Here is a 22,194-nt window from a genome sequence, read left to right on the forward strand (position 1 = left end):
TTATATCATGAAATTAGATTATTCTAAAGGCGATGCGACGCAAAAAAAAACTTATAGTATGTACGTTTTCAATGTCGGGTTAATCAGCACACATATACACCACAATTGATAATTTCGCGTCCAAAAATTGTTTCTCATGAAAAAATTCCGTGTAGAATGGCAAAAACAATTTCACACTGTATAATTGTTATTATAACCTTGCGATCGAATTTCTTCATAAATTAATAAATAATGTTTCTGGTTGTTGGTAGTTGGCAAATATTTTGCTTACTGCGTAATTCTTTATAATTATTTAACCATTTCAAAACCTCATATTACGATGACAAAATGTATTCAATTAGATTTACTTTATTTGTTGTTCCACTGATGTTCACCATCTCTTTTATTCACTATTCTTTATCAATGGTTTTCAATGATCATTTGTTGTTCTTGTACCGGCACTGTTTGGCGTATGTATACGTGCATCGTATGTACTTTTCGAGGTCGTTACGTAACATAACGTAATATATATATATATATAACAAAATTCGATAGACAGCGACTACGGTCGACCCTCTTAGAGGGAGTCTGACCCCGTTACATGACAACCAGTCGTCAAATCTAGGTCAAACGCAGCGAATTAGAGGTGGGATCGGATACACATAGTAACATTTGCGAATTTATATCCTAGTGAACGCAGAGAAAGTGTTTCTTTTTTATGGTAAGTGCGATTTGATAAATCGATAATATAGAAGAGAAAATAATATAGCGGGGTAATTAATTTAATGATATGTTTTAATTGATATTAATAATCATGAAGTAATCATATTTTTTTAATGCGTCCGAATTATTCAAAAGTACGTTACGTAGAACATTTATATGAATCATAAAGAAATTTTGCATAATTGATTCTAGTTTAAAATTCACAAATAGACTTTAAACAATTAAACAAAATATATTCAGTACATATTTAAATCAATACCATGGAATATTCTGACCCTGTAATTTATATTGAAATAGCAGAAAGAAGGCTACGATCTAATTTAGAGTTAAGGTCAACTTATACTAAATTTTCTCGTTTTTTGTACTATTAAGAAGTACATTTCAGTATTAACAAATTTGATACAAAAAAAATTTCCAAGCCGGATTCAAACTATTATATATGTTTGTATTTTATATTGAGATTTTGATTTCGATTCAAGTTTCTATACTGATATTGATTATAACTTTTTTTCCATTAATATTGGATTTTATGTTAATAAAGTTTGTTATTTGTTTTTAAAAATTGTGTTTCATCACGAAAACACGTAATTGGCGCAGTCAGTAGAATTCGTGCTGGTCGTGGAAAGACTTTTATGCATCGTATCAATAAAAACTTTCTGTGATCTCGGTGCGAATCCAGGAGTGGAAGAAGAAGTTTAAATCCAGAAAAAATCATCGTTATTGCAAATCTTATAATCAAATTTTTATCTAAATGCACATCAGACCAATACTGCGAAATCCGGAAGAGAAAAAACATTTTGAGACAATATTCAAATTCGAAAATGCAAATCCATAATATTACCAAAATTAGAATCGAAATTTTTGCCCAGACTCACCACTCTTCAAATTTAAATCAAATGGACTTCGAGGGATTATACGATATAAGTAAAGAGGCAAGAAACCAGTTAAATAATTAAAAATTAATCAGTAGATGGAAGAAATTGAGCTGGAAGGTAGAGTTACATATTTAATTAAAGCAATATCTTCTGCTTCTTAAACCAATATTATTATTTCGTACATATAACAAACTGTCTTTTTCTTAATGAATATGTAATTTTATTTAGTAAGCTGGAATATTTCACATTAATTTCGATAAAAACACTCACTCACAATCTTTTAATAAATTTTTAATAATCGATTGCACATAAATTTAAAATTCTGGTAGCCACTTAAAACTGAACAATGCATGAGGATGTTAACTCTAAAACACTTTGAAGAAGTTCCACCTCAACAAATTAGAATTATTCTATTGAGAATCACAAATCAAAGACAGCTGATATTATCAGACATCACAAGGTTATTTGGTATTTAAACGATGTTTTTTGCAGATGATTGGTATAAAACTTTAGAAAACTGATTGTTTCTAAATTATAGCTTAACAATTTCTACTATTCTCTAACCAAAATGTACCATTGTATATATAGGTGCTTCACGCAGGCCTTTCGCCTCCGTAGCTCGCTGTTGCTCTTATTATTGTTTTGTATAGACGTAGCTTTGCCTTTCTGGACATTTTTTGGGATACTATTATCGCGTTCAGCGCTCCCAACTGTTTACTTCCGTTCATCAACTTCGCTTCCAGATTGTCTCCGTCGACATAACTTTGAACTTGAAGAAAAGGCAATGAGCTTTGAATGAGCTTTCTTCGTTGTTCTTATTTTTAGTGTTTCTGTTCTGTTCAAACTGATTTCACGTACTATCCATTCTAATCGTATAATGAATAGGACAGTGGATAAAGAATCTCTCTGTTTTAGTCCTGTGTTGATCTGGAAACACTTTGATATTCTTTGGTTTGCCTTTATCTTCATTTTTGTATGTTCGAGTGTCATTTTCGTAAGACTTTTTTGGAATACTAAGATCGTTCATAATGCTATACAAATGGTTTCTGTTTGCAATATCGTTTTTTTGGTAATCTATGAAAACTGAGTAAATTGGCAGATAGTATTCATATCCCATTGTTTACGTTTGTCTCAGAGTGAAAATGTGGTCTGTGACTGATCTTCCAGATCTAAATCCGCATTGGTGGTCTCCGAACAAGTTTTTGGGTAAGAATTTTGATATGCAGATTCGTTCAGCTGAATATTTTGCGTGTTTCTTCATAATTATGAAGTAACATTCCTAAGATATCAATTTAAATTTAGAATTTAGAATTTAGTTGCTGAACAGAAAATACAAATCATATTTTTATTAAGATGTACAATATGAACAATTTAACATCGATTTTTATATGTAGGATATACCAGCTCAAGGCGTAGGTCAAAAGTAACAGTCAGCTGAATCATCTACAATTATATTTGTATATGGACACATCAACGAGGTTACTTTTTGGGGTACTGCCGTTTTTGGTGATTTATTATGAATCACTGACGATGACACAAATAATTTTTTATCCGGTAATATGGTATATACAAAACACTTCAACTGAAATATACTAAAACTGTTCATTTTAATGAACCTAATATTTTTGTCATTATAGCATTGCAGTTATAATTCATCCAATATTATTTTGATTTAAATTTATAATTTCGATGGAACCATATTATGAATAACTGGGATAACTGATAAAAAGTATCTCTCTCTCTCGAAGCAAGGAGTTACTACAAAAAACCATCACAAACAAGTTATAAGAATAAAGCGATGTTTATACTTTCAACAAAATATTTGAGATGTTTGTATGTTAGCAGTTCTACAATGAAAAATTTTCAAGTCAAGGTCGGTAGAAAATTACCATCTTCCTACTTTATAGATCCATTTTTTTATTTGTGAAAGAGCTTACACTATGTAATTCATCGATAAAAAATCCCGTAACTCTTTTGAATAGTTTTGTTTTCCGATTTCAAATGTTTTATTTGATACTTTCTGGGACTATCCTCGTATATAACAAGTGAGAGTACCATCGCCTACCCTTAGATATAGGAAGGGGTGTCTTTCAGACTTTGCTTCGAATACAAGCAACAATGAAATTAACAATAATTTTAATATAATTATTTTATTATATATTGAGCCAATATTTACTAATAATTAATTTAACTACGTTAAAAACACTAACACTATACAGAATTTTTCACGTCAAAGCCACTATTATGTGAAAATAATAGCCGTTTAGAAAATATAAAATGGTCATTACTTACCTTTACAAGTTTATAAAAAAATGCATTTTAATTGGTTTGCGTCATTAACAACTCGACAATTTTTATCGCAAACCACATAAAAAATTGAATTACTTAGTTTTTAAACTCTGTAGAGTGCAAAATTGCTTTATTTCACTCGTCGTGAAGAAAAATCCATCAAATAATTAATTAAAGGATGGATAATAACGATAACGAACGAAGCAATGTATATGAAATAAGGCAGAAATGAGGTTCGCTCTAAAATACTGTTTGCTACACAAATAGATAGATTAATGCCGTTTTATCGAAATTTCTACTAGATTTTAATATGACCACCACGAAATCATGGATACAATTCATCAGAAGATGTAAATGAACAAACATCATATACAAGTTAACCCAATTATCCCGTCACTTTTTTACAATATTAAATTGGAGCTCACTTCATTCATTTTCGAATAAACTCTAGAAAGAAAAGAAAAATATTATAGTTCATAGTTCATAATAGCATTGCGGCCAAGGGCCGTTGAGCACATATGCTTTCAGATAGGCTCGTCGTGCCCCACCAAGGGCCGATGTCCTTCAAGAAGCCGATCAGAAACTTTGGCTTGAACCTTTTAATGTTATTAGGCAAGTTGTGAGGCTTGTTTAAAACGCGCTAATATGAGTGCTGGGCATCATAGATAACGTGGTCTGTAGTTTCATCCTCCTCCATGCACCAACGGCACTACAGATTGTTCGTAATGGTGTGGAGATTGATTCTTCGAGTACCTTCTCCCAATTTGGGCCTATTTAATTGTTGTTTGGTAAGAGACGCACAAGAACTTCTCTTGTCTCATGCCTGGTGTCTCTCTCCATCTTTGGCGAGGTCGCCTTGCAAGCAGACGCAATAGCGACACTTTTAGCTCCACCAAGGATGGGTTCTGGGCCTATTGGTGAATTCGCCTATCTCAGTTTGGTGAATGAGTCTACCTCAGCGTAACCTTTGTTGTTCGAGTGACCGGACATGCAAACGAGCTAGATCTTGCAGCTATCACTCACCAGATTTTGTAGGACTTTCTTGCACTCCAGCACATCTTTTCGGCCTTTATATCTTGTAGAAGTCTTATTATACACTCTCAAAAGTTATTTGCCATAGATGTCCACTCATAAAAAATAGTGATATGCACGAAAAGTCTCAATTTATTTTGCACATAATAATAGTTCATTGTTAGACATAAAACTTATTTTAGAACGTAGAGAGGAGAAACTATTAACGTCTTTACGATTAAATAAAAATAAAATCTATGTCAGTGGACATGTTTTTGAGTTTGAACATTAAGTTATGTTTTACTGAAGTGTCGCTTATCTATAAGACTTTTAAAAAACGTACCTATAGTGTCGAAAAAAAAATATTAATTAATTTTAATTGACCTCATTAGCAGTTTCAGCCTTGAATTATTTTAAAGAAAATGAATAGATAAGAAAGAGAGAGTATAAATATCGATAAGTGAAAGTTTTGTAAAATGAAGCAATAACATCTCGATATACAGTAAGATGCAAAGCCAAGTCATGACCTTACATTTTCATGAAAAATGTAGTTACAAAATTGTTAAATAATTAATTAATTCTTTCATTAAAGCCTACATTTAATCATAAATTCAATTAAGAGAGTATGTTAAGCTTGAACATACCGATTCGTAATTTTAATATTTTGTCCAAAAATTTTTTTTAACCCTTTCCGTTCCAATATCGGGAAAAAGTCACCTGTAGTATATCTTTCTTTTACCAAACATAATTTTTTGCTGGTTTAAATGAAGAAAATTGATTTTTTAGCACTAAATACATATTGGAACGTGTGAAGGATACGTTTTTTCAAGCAATTAAAATCTGGCATTCACCTGTGGATGTTCTTCGCTATTTTTTGTTACACGTCTGCTGTTTCAGACGAAATACATGTCTGTAGTTCTTATTTTAACGTGGTTTTACTAAAGTAGTCGCTGTTATTTTCGGAAGTTAATAATTATGATATTTACTTTTTCCATAAGTATAAAAATGAAAAGCTAAACAGGAATTTTTATTTTTGACGTCTTTCAGTTGATACAACAATTTTACGCTTGAATAATTTGTGCCTCTAAATTTTAGAAATTCAAGAAGTAATGAAATAAAAGCGATCTGCAAACATTACAGTTAGAGCCGCTGGTGTCCTTATGAAGTTATCATAAAGAATACGTTATATAAATAACGATTTATACTTTCTAATTAAGTCAAAACTAACAATTTTGTTAAATTCTTTCTAGCAAAATCAATTTTTCTGTGGTTATTAAAAAAATGAACGATTTTTGAACCCCAAGCTTCCCAATATTGTACGAATGAATTGGTACTTCAGGTTAAGGTTAAGGTCATAAATTTTCTACTACTATCTACTAAAAAAAAATCAGAAATCAGTCGAGAGGTCGACTAAAAAAGGCAGATGATGATAAAATTTGAGTAAGTTATTATAATATAAGTATTAACTTATATTATTTTGATAGCTGTAGCTGGCCTATACAACAAGAAGATACCTTAAGGGATTCAAAAGGAAAAATAATCATAAATGAAGAAGAAATTCGAACAACCTAATATGTGTATATCAAAGAACTGTATAATGACTCTAGATCAGAAGAACAAATGGCATTTGATGAAGACGAAGGACCAGAAATACTGAAGTCAGAAGGGACATGCTACAAAGTAGGCAAATAAGAAAGCTGTTGGACCTGACAACATTCCAACAGAGATGCTAAACCTTATAAATGAAAAAAAAACATAAGAATTTTAGTCAAACTCCTCAATCATGTTTATTCAACCAGAACACTGGTTAAAATCCAACTTTGCCAAAAAAACAACTTCCAAAGCACTATAGAGTGACAAGTCTTATGAGACACTATAAAAATATTTTTAAGAATCATCCACGCTAGATACAGAAATAAGTGCGAAGAAGATCAAGACGAAACTCAATTCGGCTTCAACAATGGGTTGGGAACGCGAGAAGCACTTTAGATTGACTGCAATGCCTTTTAAACGTCATCGACAGAGTGGGAAGAGAGTTGGGTGTGAACATTAACTGTTCTAAAACAAAATAAATGGTATTTAGTCGCTTGACGGACCATAACACACAGCTACAGGTAAACGGACAAACGGTTCAAAGAGTGTCCGGTTTAAAATATCTTGGTTGCTACATTACAGAACAACTGGATCCCGATAAGGAAATAAAATATAGAATTGAGGTAGCTCGTACATTTTTTAAAATGAGATCACTCTTCTCTAATGATAATTTAAAATTTCAACTCCGGAAACGGATGATCAAATGTTACATATTGTCTTAGTTCTCTTATATTGTGTCGAAGCATGGACTTCTACCATTAATCGCTTAGAGGCTTTTGAAATGTTCAAGATACCGTGGACAGCTATGCAAACAAACGAAGCAGTCCTTAACAGAGCAAATGCGGTTGGTGATTTGGTGGATAACATTAAATGCAGAAAAATAGCTTATTTGGGACACATAATGCGTGGTAGCCGGTTTAGTATCGTCCAGGTGATTATCATGGGTAAAGTTGAAGGTCGTAGAAGGAATTGGAAGGAAACAAAGCTTTTAGTTGGAGAATATTAGAGAATGGACTGGGATAAGAGACGCAGGACAGTTATTTAGATTAGCTCAAGATAGAGAGACTTACGCCATGCTGATCGCCAAAGTCTTGATACGGCACGCTAAGAAGAAGAAGTCGATGGTCTTTTAAAGAAATCAAATAATAATCAAGAAATATTTATAAATATATATATATATATATATATTATATCTATTCCAGAGCCTCAATACCAATTTTTTACTAAAAAAACCCTCTATTCTAATATTGATTTCTAGTACAGAATCATAAATTTCTAAGCACGAAGCATATCGAAAAAATGCTCTACTTCAAAATATAGTAAATCCGTTGCAATATATGTTGAAACGTGACTGAATTCATCTATAACAACACATAATAAATATTCTAAATTTCATTGAGTGAAGCTTAGCACAGATTAGAAGGATGTCGAACGTAATAAACTATGTAAACATAAATAAATAAAAGTGGGAAGTCTGAACCAACAAAAATGTTGTTAAGAACTAATTAGTGTTTCGATTGCCATTTTCTACAGGAAAATTCTCCGAGGCTCCGAAGTTAAAGTTAAGTGAATTATGTGTTATTAATGCCAAAGAAATAAATGTAATGAATATATTGACGTAACTGGGTTAATTTCAAAAATTACGATTTTATGAATTAATTTATTATTGCCCTGGAGATTCCATCAATATTACTTGTAAGTTGAAAAGTAAAAGACGGGTTTTGCGCGATTACTTCAACCGGAGTGCATTATTATATGAATACCGTAAACGTTTCAAATCAACAACGTTCAATTTAAAAGAACGGATAAATGGCCCACTTCGTTGCCCTACATTTTTCAAGCAAGTGTTGTCGATCGGCAATTTGTCGATGCGATGGGAAAATTATAAACTGCTGATTGAAATTCTCGTTGTTATTGTTGTTTATTACGTCTAATTCAATTCATTCTTAACCTTGAACATTTTTGATTTATTAATTGTGTTCTTATTAGTGGATGAATACAATTTTTTTTAATTGACATTTTTAGTTGATTGGAAAAATCTAGAACGGAATGTTTGGAAATAATATGAAAGAGAAGCATAGAATAATTCATCAAAATATTGAAAAACTTTTCAGTAAACTAGCTTCGAGTTAAAGATGGGGTGGACTTTTCAAAAAAGTCCACGTTCAAGTGCAGAAAATTATCGATATCGATGTTTTCACTCTCTAGTCTGCGTTTTGATTTCTACAACACATTAATGGATCTATTGTTACTTATTTTGCGAGGAAATTTTCTTCGTCTTGTCATGTTTCGTGCACATTTCGGCAGCAAGGGTATTATATACCAAATGGTATATAATAGTTAAACCTTTTGAGTTAATGTAATGGTGGAAACGCTGAGCACCACACTACGTGTTGTGTAGTGTAGTAGCCAAGAACACAACTGAGAACGTACCAGTGGGTCAAACTGGGTGAAACACTTTGGTTTTTAATACTGCTCGTTAATACAGATTAGTTGTAATTAAATTAAATAATAATTCGTGAAGTACATAGTTATATGTATATGGAATAAAATACAGTTCAAATGGCCTCTAGGGCTTTACACACATATAAGTTTTATTTTGTGAATGCTCCGTTTTCCTTCTGTACACCTTGTGGTGTTATTTGCACAGAACTGTGAAAAATAACAGTATAAACAAGGTATTAAGTGACAGTACAATTCATATGGTTAAAACGTTATCTTGTTGTAACCAAAGTAATCCAAACTAATATCAGCAATTTTAAGCAAAAAAAAAACAGTTATCCTGTCAGTTTGCCATTACGAATAGATGCATATGGCTTTTCTGAAGTTTCCAATATCAGTTGATGAAATCGCAGCAAGTTCAAATCGTGAGATTATTTTTCAAGATCTGTTATTCATTATAAATAAAGGTAATAAAAATCAACACAATTTGTTTAAATAGTTTTTTGTTAAACAAGAAGTATTATTATAATATGTTTAAAACTAATCCTCTAATAGTTAAAAGTAAACAGCTAAAATTAATATTACGCAATATTTCTTCACAATTTTAAACTAATTTATTCACAAAAAGTAAAACAACTATTCCAACAATCCACTTGTTATTCACTCTCTCAATTTTACGAGTCTTCTCCCTCTTTCTTTCTTTCCTCACTTTCCCATTACCGTTAAGAATGCAGATACTTGCCATTCGTTTTTATTTCTTTAGTTTTAAGGAGGTCAAACGATGACCGAAGAACTAAATTGGATGAGGATCTATCTTCTCGCTAAACCGTTCAGGCTCGGACTCAACGCGAGATGACTACATATTCAATAAAAGTTGAGGAACCGTATCTCATTTAGTAAATTTTGGTTTATGTATATATTTAAGTGGTAGAAATTTATCGATAGCTCAAAAATAATTTATTTCTAATATTTTCTATAGAAATTTTAATTTTCCTCATATTATTATCTACTCTACATATTTTCTCGTGAGGTAACGTGAACTAGTTTCCGAAAAGCAAACCTATTATTGCAACTTTTTTAGAGATGGAAATTTGAGTTTTTGTTCAAAGTTTTGAACTTTTTAAGGTTTAAGAAACTGCGATCAAACTCTCAAATAACGATTTGAAAATATGAGATAAAGTTTACATCAATCGTAAGCAATTAGAATTGAAAAATAACATAGTAAGTCATAGAAAAGAAAAAAGTCGGAATTTATGAAGTTATGTCCGATAAAAAGTGAGAATTTTGCCATTGAAATATGAGAAATTAAAAAACTGAATTGAATATATACCAAAACAAAAATAGAACGATATAGAAAATTTGGAAGAAGGGAAAATTTCGTAAAAATTAAAAAAACTAGAGGACGTGAATAGTATACAGTTTTATTGAACTATTGGGTTAAAAAACAAGCAACAAATATATAACATGTGTCATGATATATTAAATCTACAGTACAAGAACAATATAAAATACAATACGATGCAGACAGTGAAATTTTCATTCGGCAACTTTACTTTTTATACATCGGCCAAAATTACGGGTCCCATTGGGTCCCCAAGGTACATACAAATACGTATGTACCTTCAATCTACGATTTTTCAAACTGTGGACTAATTGATTCTAGTCCAGTTCTGTTAACCGTCTTATTGTTATAAGAAAAAATGAATGGACCACGTTAAGGTTACAAACAAGCTATGGGATTGAATTATTATTAAATTCATTGAAATTTGCCTACGCGGATACGAGATTCTCTGTAGATAACGGATTATTAGGAAATTGTATATTCACTTCGCTTCTATTTAACATGACGGTTTTGTTTTAACATCTTTCATTGAGAATAAAACCTTTTTAACAGTATCTGAGGCTGTTACGAGTGAAGAACAGTGATTGTTAATTGGTAATATGTATCACGGAAGTCTACAAGATGCTCGACATCGCTCAATTTCAAACTGATAAAATTAAATAATAAAAGATTCAACTTTATTCATGGAAATTATTTTAACAAGCGTGATTTTTTTAAATTCATCATGAGTTATTTATTATAACTTATAATTGTGGGGCCTTAATTATCGAACTAAAATATTGAAATACCTAATTTTAATATTTTGTTGTGAAAAGCTTTTCATTTTCAGTTGTTAGGGTATTTGAAACGGTTTGAAAAAATTGTTTAAATTATAAATATATCTCTAATGTCAAATTATATTTTGATAAAGGTCGAAACGTCAAAATTTTATTTGTTTTGAAACGAAGTTTCAATTAAAGGAGACCTAAAACCAGGACAATTTATACCTCTTATTTGACATGCAAAATTACTATAATAATAAGTTTTTAAATTTTCGGTTCAAGCTTTTCGCCGAAATTGCCAATATAGCGGTGCACTGACGTCAGTACATAGTAAATTTATAAAATTATCATTATAATTGGTATATAATTCTTCAGTATACTAATACTCCATTGAAATCACCTAGAAAACTATTTATTCATGTGCCTAAACAAATAAGGACGGAACAAAGTGGTTGCAAGTGTTTAAAAAAAAATACAGGGACTTACAACTTCAATTTATATATTTTTATATTTATTTTTCTAACTTTATATTTCGTAGCTACATGAAAAAGAAAAGATAATCAAAACAAAGAAAAAAAAATAGCTTTCATCGGACGTTCACTGTTTAATGATTCAGTGAACTGATTCGGGTTCCTTAAGATTACATGACAAAATCTTTAAATGTGAAGATTTTTTTACCAAGTATTATCATTCTTAACAAATAATGAGAAAAAAATGTTTATTTTAAGAACTCTAAAATGTATATACAGGTGTATCACAATAATGATTTATTTTCTAATATAATGAATAAAATTTTCGAACATCCTTCTTTCAAAATGGTTTTTTTTTAAATATATTACGCTCTTTCCAATATTCCAAGTATGCGCTCAAATCACAAGACTACAATAAACATACGGGGGTTGGATTTTTTTGTGTTAAATTTTGTAATATGATAATTAAGTAAAGGCCTGAAATTTCGTTTTACTTGAATTCTGTTCATTATTCGGGAGAAAAATGTTTGTTATATTTTTAATGATAATAGATTTCCTGGCAATTTATGTAAAAAAGTACTTACTATATCATGTCCCTGAGTTCCAGCTTTGACCACTTCCGGAGCCATATACTCAATGGTACCACAAAACGAGTAGGCTCTCTTATCGGCTTCTTCTCTGGGTAGCTCTTTACTTAAACCGAAATCCGTGAGAACGATATGACCTGTCTCGTCTACTAAAATGTTTTCTAATTTGATATCTCTGTAGATAATACCCAACTGGAAAAGATAAAATTAATATTAATAACTTTCGTTTGCAAAAGGTTAAAATTGCAATATTAAAAATAATAACATCAACCTATTATTGAATTTATTGTGGGTGAGTTTTTTCGATATAAATTCAAATTAGATACTATAAAAGTATCCCACTTTGTATTCAATTTTAGTCCCACGTGAGTAAAAATAACACGGTGTGCGTGACCTCGTACATTGTTTACATCTGTCGCAGATACTATTATTTAAAATTAAATTTTAATTGCTAGACAATAAATTAATTAGGAGGAAAGTAGGTAATTCCTGAAAATTAATGTTATTATCCATTTCCACTTGTATTTGCTTGAACAAAGTCGCACAAAGACAATTAAATAATTTTCCGAAGTAAAATTGGTTGTTACAACATAATATATAGAAAGGCTCATCTCTCCCTCTGTAAACACGTACGATAATAATAACTAAAGCCTATACTACACGATGCGTTCAACATTCGCGTTTCAACGTATTGCTGAACATTGGACGAATACTGGACGCAGCACTGCACAAAAGCGTGGAAAAATATACATATAGTGTGTGCCAGTTATCGATATTGGTGTCGCGTTTCCATAAACTCGATTACTAGATTACTTTCTGAATTTTGTTGATGATAATAGTGACGTTTCACATTAAAACAGAAGCGAAAAATTGATGAGAGACAGAGAGCGATTCCTTTTTCTTCTTCAATGTCATCACTGTTACTTCACTCTGTTTTTGTTCTTATGGCCTGGGTGCCTACTATTCCACAGAAGAGGATACTTTCAATACAGGTCGATACTTTTGTAAATGAAACAACTTCCAAGGTAAATAAAAAGTTAATCATTCTTTGAAACGGATCAATTCATCTCATCTGGAGAATGTTCGGGAAAATAGAAAAAGAAGTCATAAAAACAAAAGTATACAATTCGATAACTGTCTAGCAACGGAGATGAAACAACTAAGAAAACGAGGATGGATAGGATAAGAAATGAGATAATTTTAGAAAAGCTCAAATAAGAATCAATTGGAAACAAAATCGGTAAAAGATGATTAAACTGGTACGGATACATAAAAAGAGGAACATCACTTAGCTTAAAAAGAAAAAAATATAAGAAAAGAGTGAAAGGACGACCAAGGAAAACTTGAAGTAGCACAGGAAGATAACAATAAAACAAATTAATGATGTAGTAAAGGATCGGAAAACATGGAAAATATAAATAAAGGAGAATGAAAACTAAGGAGAAGAGAAAGAATAACCTCTTTCAACATGCCGAAAAACTTCTAGTACGTCAATTATTTTTTATTAAACTAGAATTTTCTAGAAATAATTTTTCTGGCAACAACGTACGTTTATAAATTTCTATTCCAGTTTTTTAGTGTGATATAATGTTCTCTTGCTGGATTCAAATTTTTTATGTCTTCTCGTGCTAATTCACGTAAAGTTTTTCGGATGAATATTGTGATTTTATCACTTTTTAATACCGGGTTACCTTTATTAATTATAATGAAATCATTTACCGGTTGAGATTCCAAATATAATGTGAAAACAGTATGGTTTTACATTATACTACTACATCAAGTTTTTTATTTATTAATTACATTGCCAATTAAAAAATGCAGGTATATTTTATCTATTTACCAGCATAGTAACAATGGTTTACATTTTTACTTGAACGTAGTACACGTGTACTATATAGAAATGTGCCAGCTGAGTACAACACATGGTATTTAATTGGGTACAATAGTTCATTATTTCCAAACTGGAGTAAAAATAAACCAACATTTTTAGATATAACTTTATTCACTAACAAGAATATACTTGGTGATATTTATATATGTTTTATTCACGATCAATTTCCAAATTGATGTTGGATGCAGCTGTACCAAATCTCATACCTTCAAATCCAATTTAATTTCATTTCTTTGTGTACATTTTTGGGATTGGTTATCTTTAAAATGATCCAAATTAACAATTAGATTGGCAAAAATTAGCTCCAGCAGTACATGGTCCAACAGAGAAACCACAAAATATATTTTTTTCTCAACTTCTCCCAGTTCAATCAAAGCCATTAATAGTCAATAATCATCCGCCGTACAATTGTTGTTAATGATATCTTCTGATTCCCGTAGATCAAAAATAAATTGCGAGATCAACGTTTTTCTACTCATGAAGAAGCGGTGGATGCGTTCAAATCACATGTTTCCATTCCGTTTCTCAATCTGAATGGAATAAATGCTTCGACAATTGATTGTTCTTAATGGAGAATATTTCGAAAAACAATTATAAATATTTGTTTTTATTTGTCTACATCAAAGCTTAGTAGAAACCCTTGTATTTCTATTTGAAAATATCAATTTAAAATATATTAAGTTTGTATTAAATACAAAAAAGAATTTTCGCAAAACTGAAATTTAACCAAATATTTCGAGTTTTGTTCCAATATGCACACACAATGGTTCATTCTAAAGCAGCTTCCAATGTCCATGCAACATTTTTTCGAAATCTTTTTAAATATTCTTCAAATATTTCGTTACAAATAAAAAAAATTGGTTTAGTGCGACATGGCACAAATCTCATGTTCATAATCGATTATTATCAAAATCCTATAATAAAACAATGAATTGGAAGAATTGTATTATCAAAATAATGAGTGTGCTGGTGTCACTTTAGCTAAAACCATGTGAAACAGCAAGTAATTGGTTCTGTTTTAGACAAAAAACAGGATCGTGAGCGATCTATCAGAAAAGATGCTATAAAAGTAGCTATTCTTCACATCCAGCGTATCAAGAAGTAGTGTTCAGCGGATTGTTGAGAAACAAACTTGATGACAATAATTCAAGAATTTACGTCGTTTACAGTTTTTATAAAACTTATTGGTTACATAGGTTTACTAAACAATTTTTGTTGTTTCGATGAAAGTACGTTGAGAGAAGAAATCAACAGATTCCCAGTTATTTTCAGAGAAGTTCATACGCAAACATCCGAAAAATTCCATGTTAGGGCAGGCATTCTGAACCACCACATTGTCAGACAACTTTTTAATAACATTAAATCGATTGGAAACATTTACTTAGAATGATTAAAATAAATTTGTGGAACCTTTGACAACCCAAAAACAAAAACCAACAAAATTGAACGTGTATAAGCTAATAGGAATTTTTTTCGTGGGGCTATTGAAAGTTCAAGTTGATGCTACATTATCTGAATTTCTTCGAGATCTTCGATAAAGAATCGTGACATAATGGCATTTTATTATACCGGAAACGTCTAAAAGCTTAAGAAGCATTTGAAAACAAGTTTTATCATTGCTTGGACGTTGCAGATGCATACTTAACACACTAAAATCGTTAAAAATGAAGTGTTTCCATTTAGGACTACTGTTGTTTTTTAAAATTATATTTAATAATAATTAATATTGAGCAGATTTCTCAAAAAATCGTTCAAAGTAAAAAAATGAATGGGGTTGCATAGATTTGTTGGATTTAAAACAGGAGCTTTAAATTACTATAAAAAATGACGCCATCTAGTTTAAAATTGACTTATTCTTGTATAACATAAATCAAAATATTGGAGTGGCCATTTTACTTGGGACACTCTGTAGATGTAATACCTATACACGTGTAGCTACCGATTTGATAATGTTTTTAAATGAGTTGGCAGAAACAGTAGGCAACTATTGCAAAATTCGATACTAACGAAATGAGGAAATAAATCAACAAATGGCAGGAAGTGGTAAGATTGAAGGAATTTTTTTGTCATGTTCTTAGTGACAAAACCGCAATAATCAATTAAAATCAAATACTAATTAATTTGATGACGTAGTAAACAATTTGAAAGAGTATACAAGAATGCAAATAATTTTACTTTCATTTATATAACAATGAAGGATTGAAATTTAAACTAATTAACAAAATAACAATACGGGATTGATGCAAGATTAATTTGCATTTGACCTTCAACTATCAAGATATAAAACAAGTTTCCTCGTGAAATCCTTCTTAATAAATCGGTTAAATTTCTTTTATCATTGAAAAGTTGATTATATCTGCAGGCAGGTAATATTTGTAGGAAATATTGAACCACAAAGATCCAATTTCTATCATTAATCCACTTATTCCTAGCTATTCTAACAACAACCTCATTTTCCGTGATAAAACAAAATCAAATTATTCTCAAAACTACAGATAAGTAATTCGTAAAAAGTTTGATTAAAAAAACAGGACAGAGGAAACGATAACATGTGTAATCAAATTTGCAGTTTAATCTCTTTATGAGAAAATATTGACTTTGAAATTGCCTTCACTGAAATGTATATCAATCTGGTCAGCCCTATTTGTTTCTGAGGCACATATTCTAATTAAAACCATACACCATATTCAACATATACGGTTAACTAGTTTATTAAAATCAAAGTAGAAAAAGTAACATTAAATTTGTAGGATTGTCTTTCTAAGTATTGTCCTTAGCTAGCAACGTTCGCTATTTAGCACATTTTGTTATTTCCGGAAAGATCCAGACGGATATATATATATATATATACAAGAAGACCTCTAGTAGCAACTCCTTGAACGGCGCTTCTTAACGATGAAGAAGAAAATCATCGATCCATTTTCGGGTCTCTTCCTTCTTACAAAGTTCCAATATTTCCTGAAATTTACGCACTCTACGCACTCATAATTGAAGAAAACAATTATTATGACTTTGATATTCAACTATTTGGCCTTCTGAATTACTATATTATTACCATAGAGAAATTTTAACATTTCCTAAGCCTCATTAAAACTTTTTTGATACCGTTTTTCATGTTTTATGCTATATTCATTGACTATCTGCAATAGCTTCAAACTTCTCAGCGCTTGTCTCAGCTTGAAACACATACAGATGCATTTCCTCAATACGAGTTTCAAGATGGCACGAAGATGGCACTGCCATTGTCAAATCCATATGACGTTTACGAAGTACAAACTTTCAAAAGACTATATGTAAAATTTCATGACTTTTCGATTAGTCAGAAAAAAGTGACAGCCATTTAAGTGAAGTGTTACTTTTGTTATTTTCAAATCAATATAGTTTGTTAATTTGTTCGTCATAGAGACATCAACAATGGTGAACGTTCTGGTCGTCCAATGGAGGTGGTTACTCCAGAAAACATCAAAGAAGGTCACAAATTGGTTATATCTAATCGTAAATTGAAATTGTTGTGTTGATGATTCAGAGCAGTGTTTGGCCATGTTTACACATAATAAATCACTTCACTCCGGAATCAAAACGATCATCTTCTGAGTGGATTGCATCCGGTGAACCACGTCCGAAGCGTCCGAAGGCTCAACAGCCAGCTGGGAAGGTTATGGCTTCAGTATTTTGAGATGCTGTAGGAATATTGTACTACTATACTACATAGAATTGTTGGATCATTTAAAAGCAAAAGTCAAGGAAAAACGGCCTCTTAATGCGAATTACACTTGGTTCCTCATCCACCACACAGTCCAGATCTGGCCCCCAGTGACTACTGGCTATTCGCTGATTTCAAAAAAATGTAAGAATGGTCAGAACTTCAGCTCAATTGACAAAGCAATTGCTGAAACTGAAGCATATTTTGTGGCAAAAAACAAATCCTTCTACAAGCATCTACGGCATCGAGAAGCGTTAGAATGATTGTATTTCTCTGGAAGGAGACTACATTGATGGATTTTTAGCCAAAAAATGTGTTTTTCTTAGTTAGTCACACGACTTATTGAGTGAATTGTTGTTGTTGCATAAGAAAATAAAATAACAACCTCTTAATACTTGATGAATACTTCAAATGAAGATGATTTACGAGTAAGAATTAATTAATTACAGAACGAAAAATGACAATGTTATTCACAAAGAAAACAGTGGAAGTATTTGGACGTGGTATTCCGCAAACATTTTTAGAATGTCGATAGAAATCGCGCATAGAATTAGTGATCATTGTCGGTTTTATCTAAAACTTTCTACTTCCATTTTAATAAATAAACAATAGTTCCAATAACATTTTTCGGTTTATTTCGAAAGCTGTGTAGAGTTTAAACCTGTCTATTAAAACAATCAATTCAGTTTCTGAATAATTTCGTGACTATCTGAAAATCGTCGGTGAGAAAAAAACGTATTTTAGAAAATATCAACTCGCGTAAATTCTATGAATGTAATGAGGCCAGAACTTTTTTTACTGAAAAAGCGGTAAAATGTATAGACCGATAAGGAACCAAAAAAAAATTAACGTCTAGTCGAAAATTATTGCGAAGGGTTGAAGCAGATTTCAACCATAAAGTTATAGAACTTTTATGAAAACATAAGGGGTGGGCTTGGTCTTGTTGATATATAACGAGGGAAGATTAAATTCATACGTACATTTCGTTTGTCGCATACCCTCAATGGGGTGGAAACAGGTCAAAGACCCGTCTGGTGGCTGGAGTTTTTACATATGAATTGTTTGTTTTTATTGATTAATTTTAGTCGGCACATTAATTCAAATTATTCAACGGTATAATGGAATCATTTTTTCAATTGTATACTAGAGTTTCGGAGCAGTATTTAGATGAAAAACAAATGTTGAAATTGACTCAAAAGCAATTGTGATTTTGCACATTTTTGTATCTTGTCCATGTTTACTGATGAATTAGCGGATGGAACCCTTCCATTTGGAATTCATTCTGTGTTTCATTAATATCACTTTGCGCCTTACTTTATTTCTTCTACAGCTAATATATATAATAAACGATGTTTTATAATTGATTCATCAAGTCTTTTCAATGGCTCTATTAACAACAACTGGCATAAACTAGTTTTTGCATTTTCTGCGAGTCGTTTTGTGTAAATAATTAATAAATTATCTTGATATAGACCTGTATCTGACTAATTCTCAGACATTAAAATGGACTTGTACCTCACGAATTGAAAGAAATTCATTTAACACAAAGAATCAACTTTTGCGATATGCACCTTAAACGAAATGAAGCCGACCCTTTTTTGAAAAGAATCATCATTCAACATAGTTCGAAAAAGATCATGGAGCAAACACGTTAAACCAGCACAAAAGACATCGAAAGCTGCAAAACAACAAAAAACGCTCATGCTGTCAGTTTGGTGGGATTACAAGGTGTTGTATTTTTTGAGCTGCTTCCAAAGAACCAAACGATCAATTCTGATGTTTAGTGTCAACAATTCCCACATTCCCAATACAGCCCTGATATGGCACCATCTGATTAACATTTATTTCGAAGTTTGCATAATTCTTTGAATGGTCAAACTTTCACAAATGACGATGACCTTCAATCGCACTTGGTTCAGTTTTTTATGTAGCGCGGAATCATGAAGCTGAGGAAAGATAGCAAAATGGAAAATATATAATTATTCTTTGTTAAAAAAAAGTGTTGTTAACTCTCAAATAGATATGTATTCATAGAATTCTTCGGAAATCAACTACGATAATATTAAATGCGGAATAACCTCGCGCAAATTCCGGTTAAAACTAACTCGTGCATTAAAATTGATTGATGCAACAATTATAGCACGTGCGCTCTAAATTCACGAGATGTCTATTATACGTTGAGTATATTTTGTATGTGTTCCAACTAACAATATAAAATTTAATAATTTAATTATTGGAATTATTCGAAAATCTTATAATACAGGGGATATGTAGAACATTCTTGGGTGATATAACAAGTGAAGATTGCATTTCCCACCCTTAGATATAGGAGGGGTAGTCGTAAAGACGAGAGTATGTAACCAGTCTTGGATTGATTGTTAGAAATATAAATTAATAAACAAATTATTAAGTACAGTCCTTACCATTTTAACAAATCGGTCCTTCGAATATAAGCACACAGGATATGAAATGAATTTACAGTTGATTATTATAATGTATAGACTTAAAATTTTGACATTTTCACCAATTAATTTATGTCCAATCCGATTTTCTAAAATATTCTCACATTTTTATTTTTCGAGCATAGTCACTACTAGTGATTTGTTGTCAACGTGTAATTTCAAATGATATTTCAGATCAATTATGTAAAAGCCAGTTCTGAGATTGTCTAACAGAGATGTTATTTGTCAAGATATGCGGCAACACTGCACTGTTTCGTAGTAAGTTTTTGAATAGCAGTGTGATATTCAATTTTTTTTTATAACATAAATAGTACTTCGAATATATCACTATACTGTAATATTTATTTCTAAAAATTATCATACGGAAAATGTGTTTTAAGAAACATAAATATTTATTATTGTAAAATGGCATTTTATTCTAACCCCAGAATAGTTATTATATATAATTCTGATGAAAGTCTTAAATTTCATTTGGATTTTGAAATAAACTACATATTTTGATGTCAAGAAAGGTTAAATAATTCAACTTAATTATGCCATCTGAGACCCGTGCGTTGGATGGGACTCTCAGAAAAAATCACAATATTCAATGTTTGATTGAGAAGTAGTGGGGCCCGAGGCTAAAGACACGGGGCCCACTAGAGAAATCAAAATAACCTCGAAGTAAAAATAAATTGAAATATTATTTCGCCATCCATTTAATTTTAAGCTTTGATACGAATTCAATATTGCTTTTAAAATAAATGATCTAATTAGTATTTTTTCGGAGCCTGTACCTGCTCGAAGCCCGAGGCTTCAGACCCCCCTAGACCCACCCTAAATCCGGTGCTGGTCACATTGTAATTAATTTTAATAAATCAATAGTATTCTTGCTGTTGCGTGCGTGATGAACATCTGATAATTTTTATTTCCAAAAATATAGGTATCATATAATTTTGGTCGAATTGATATTTGATATTTGAAAATTCATCAATAAAAGTTTTTTTCTAAGCTTCCTATTTGGCAAAACTATTAATAGCATCATGAATGTTTAAAGATCGAGCCAGAAATGCCAAGTTAAGTAACCAGTCTTATTTCTTGAACCTCCTTAATATGTTTTATCTACGACTACCATTAAAATTAGGCATTTGAAAACTATAAATATATGAGACATATTATACATACGTCTAAAAGCATGCGAAAAGAACAATTCTTTTTAAATGGAATAATCACAATAACTTTTTTTTTACATTTATCAAGTTATCTTAGATAGTTTTGTACTGTCAGTAAAAAGTGTCAAGCGTCAAAGCATAGCTGCATACATCAAACAATATTTTCTTCAACAGGCTACTAAAGTCATTACAAAAAGCAAAAAACATAAATTTTTGAGCTGAACAACGCAAGAAAAATTTTTCGCGGACGCTATATATTGAGACTTTTGTACTAAGAGATATGAGTTTTTTTTAAGCCCAGCTGAGATCACAACTAAGAAAGGTTAAGGTCTCTTAAGGGGTAATACCACTAAAAAAATTTTCAAAAGTCAATATCTTTTTTTTCAGCTAAAACGGTAGAGAATTATGTTAAAATTGACGTCCTCAAATGGTTTTCGAAAAAAAAATTTATGAGCATCAGACGCTAAGTATCCCACAGCGCGGTCGGGCGAGCGCGACGAGCCTTTCGCTCCGAAATGCTAGTACACTCGACTGCCTACGGGTGGCACTAGTGAGATTATGAACCGTCTTTGTGTTTGTATATTAGTGTAGCGTCAGTTTGACCGTTGCATCACGCTTGTCGTTCCATTTTCAAACTCGTGTTTCTCAAAATCACTTTTTTTACTACTATCACCACAATTATTCAGCCAATTTGATCCGAGTAAATAAAAACTTTTCAGGCGCTTTTATAAATCATTTTCTAGGGAATTAAGTAGGATTTTAATAATATATTGAAAACTTTTTGTTTTACGACCGATTTTTCATGATTATGTTTTCGAACTTCCGACATATTGTTAAATTTTAATATTTTTTAAAACCGCTACGTACTTCTCTTGATTTTAGTTCAAACATTGAGAAAATACTTGATTTTTATAT

At 31.2% G+C, this 22,194-nt stretch overlaps 1 protein-coding gene across 2 annotated transcripts in view; it reads right to left on the bottom strand.

Moving 5' to 3' along the window:
* LOC130897368 (ribosomal protein S6 kinase alpha-5-like) overlaps positions 1-22,194 on the bottom strand; it is a 183,608-nt gene that overhangs the window by 25,881 nt on the left and 135,533 nt on the right. For both annotated transcript variants that reach the window (XM_057806194.1, XM_057806193.1), the window contains exon 5: positions 12,070-12,264. In XM_057806194.1, coding sequence (XP_057662177.1) covers positions 12,070-12,264 — 195 coding nt within the window. The remainder of the gene's footprint in view (positions 1-12,069; positions 12,265-22,194) is intronic.

This window comes from Diorhabda carinulata, chromosome 8 (assembly GCF_026250575.1).
Source record: "Diorhabda carinulata isolate Delta chromosome 8, icDioCari1.1, whole genome shotgun sequence".
Taxonomy (NCBI): Eukaryota; Metazoa; Arthropoda; class Insecta; order Coleoptera; family Chrysomelidae; genus Diorhabda; species Diorhabda carinulata.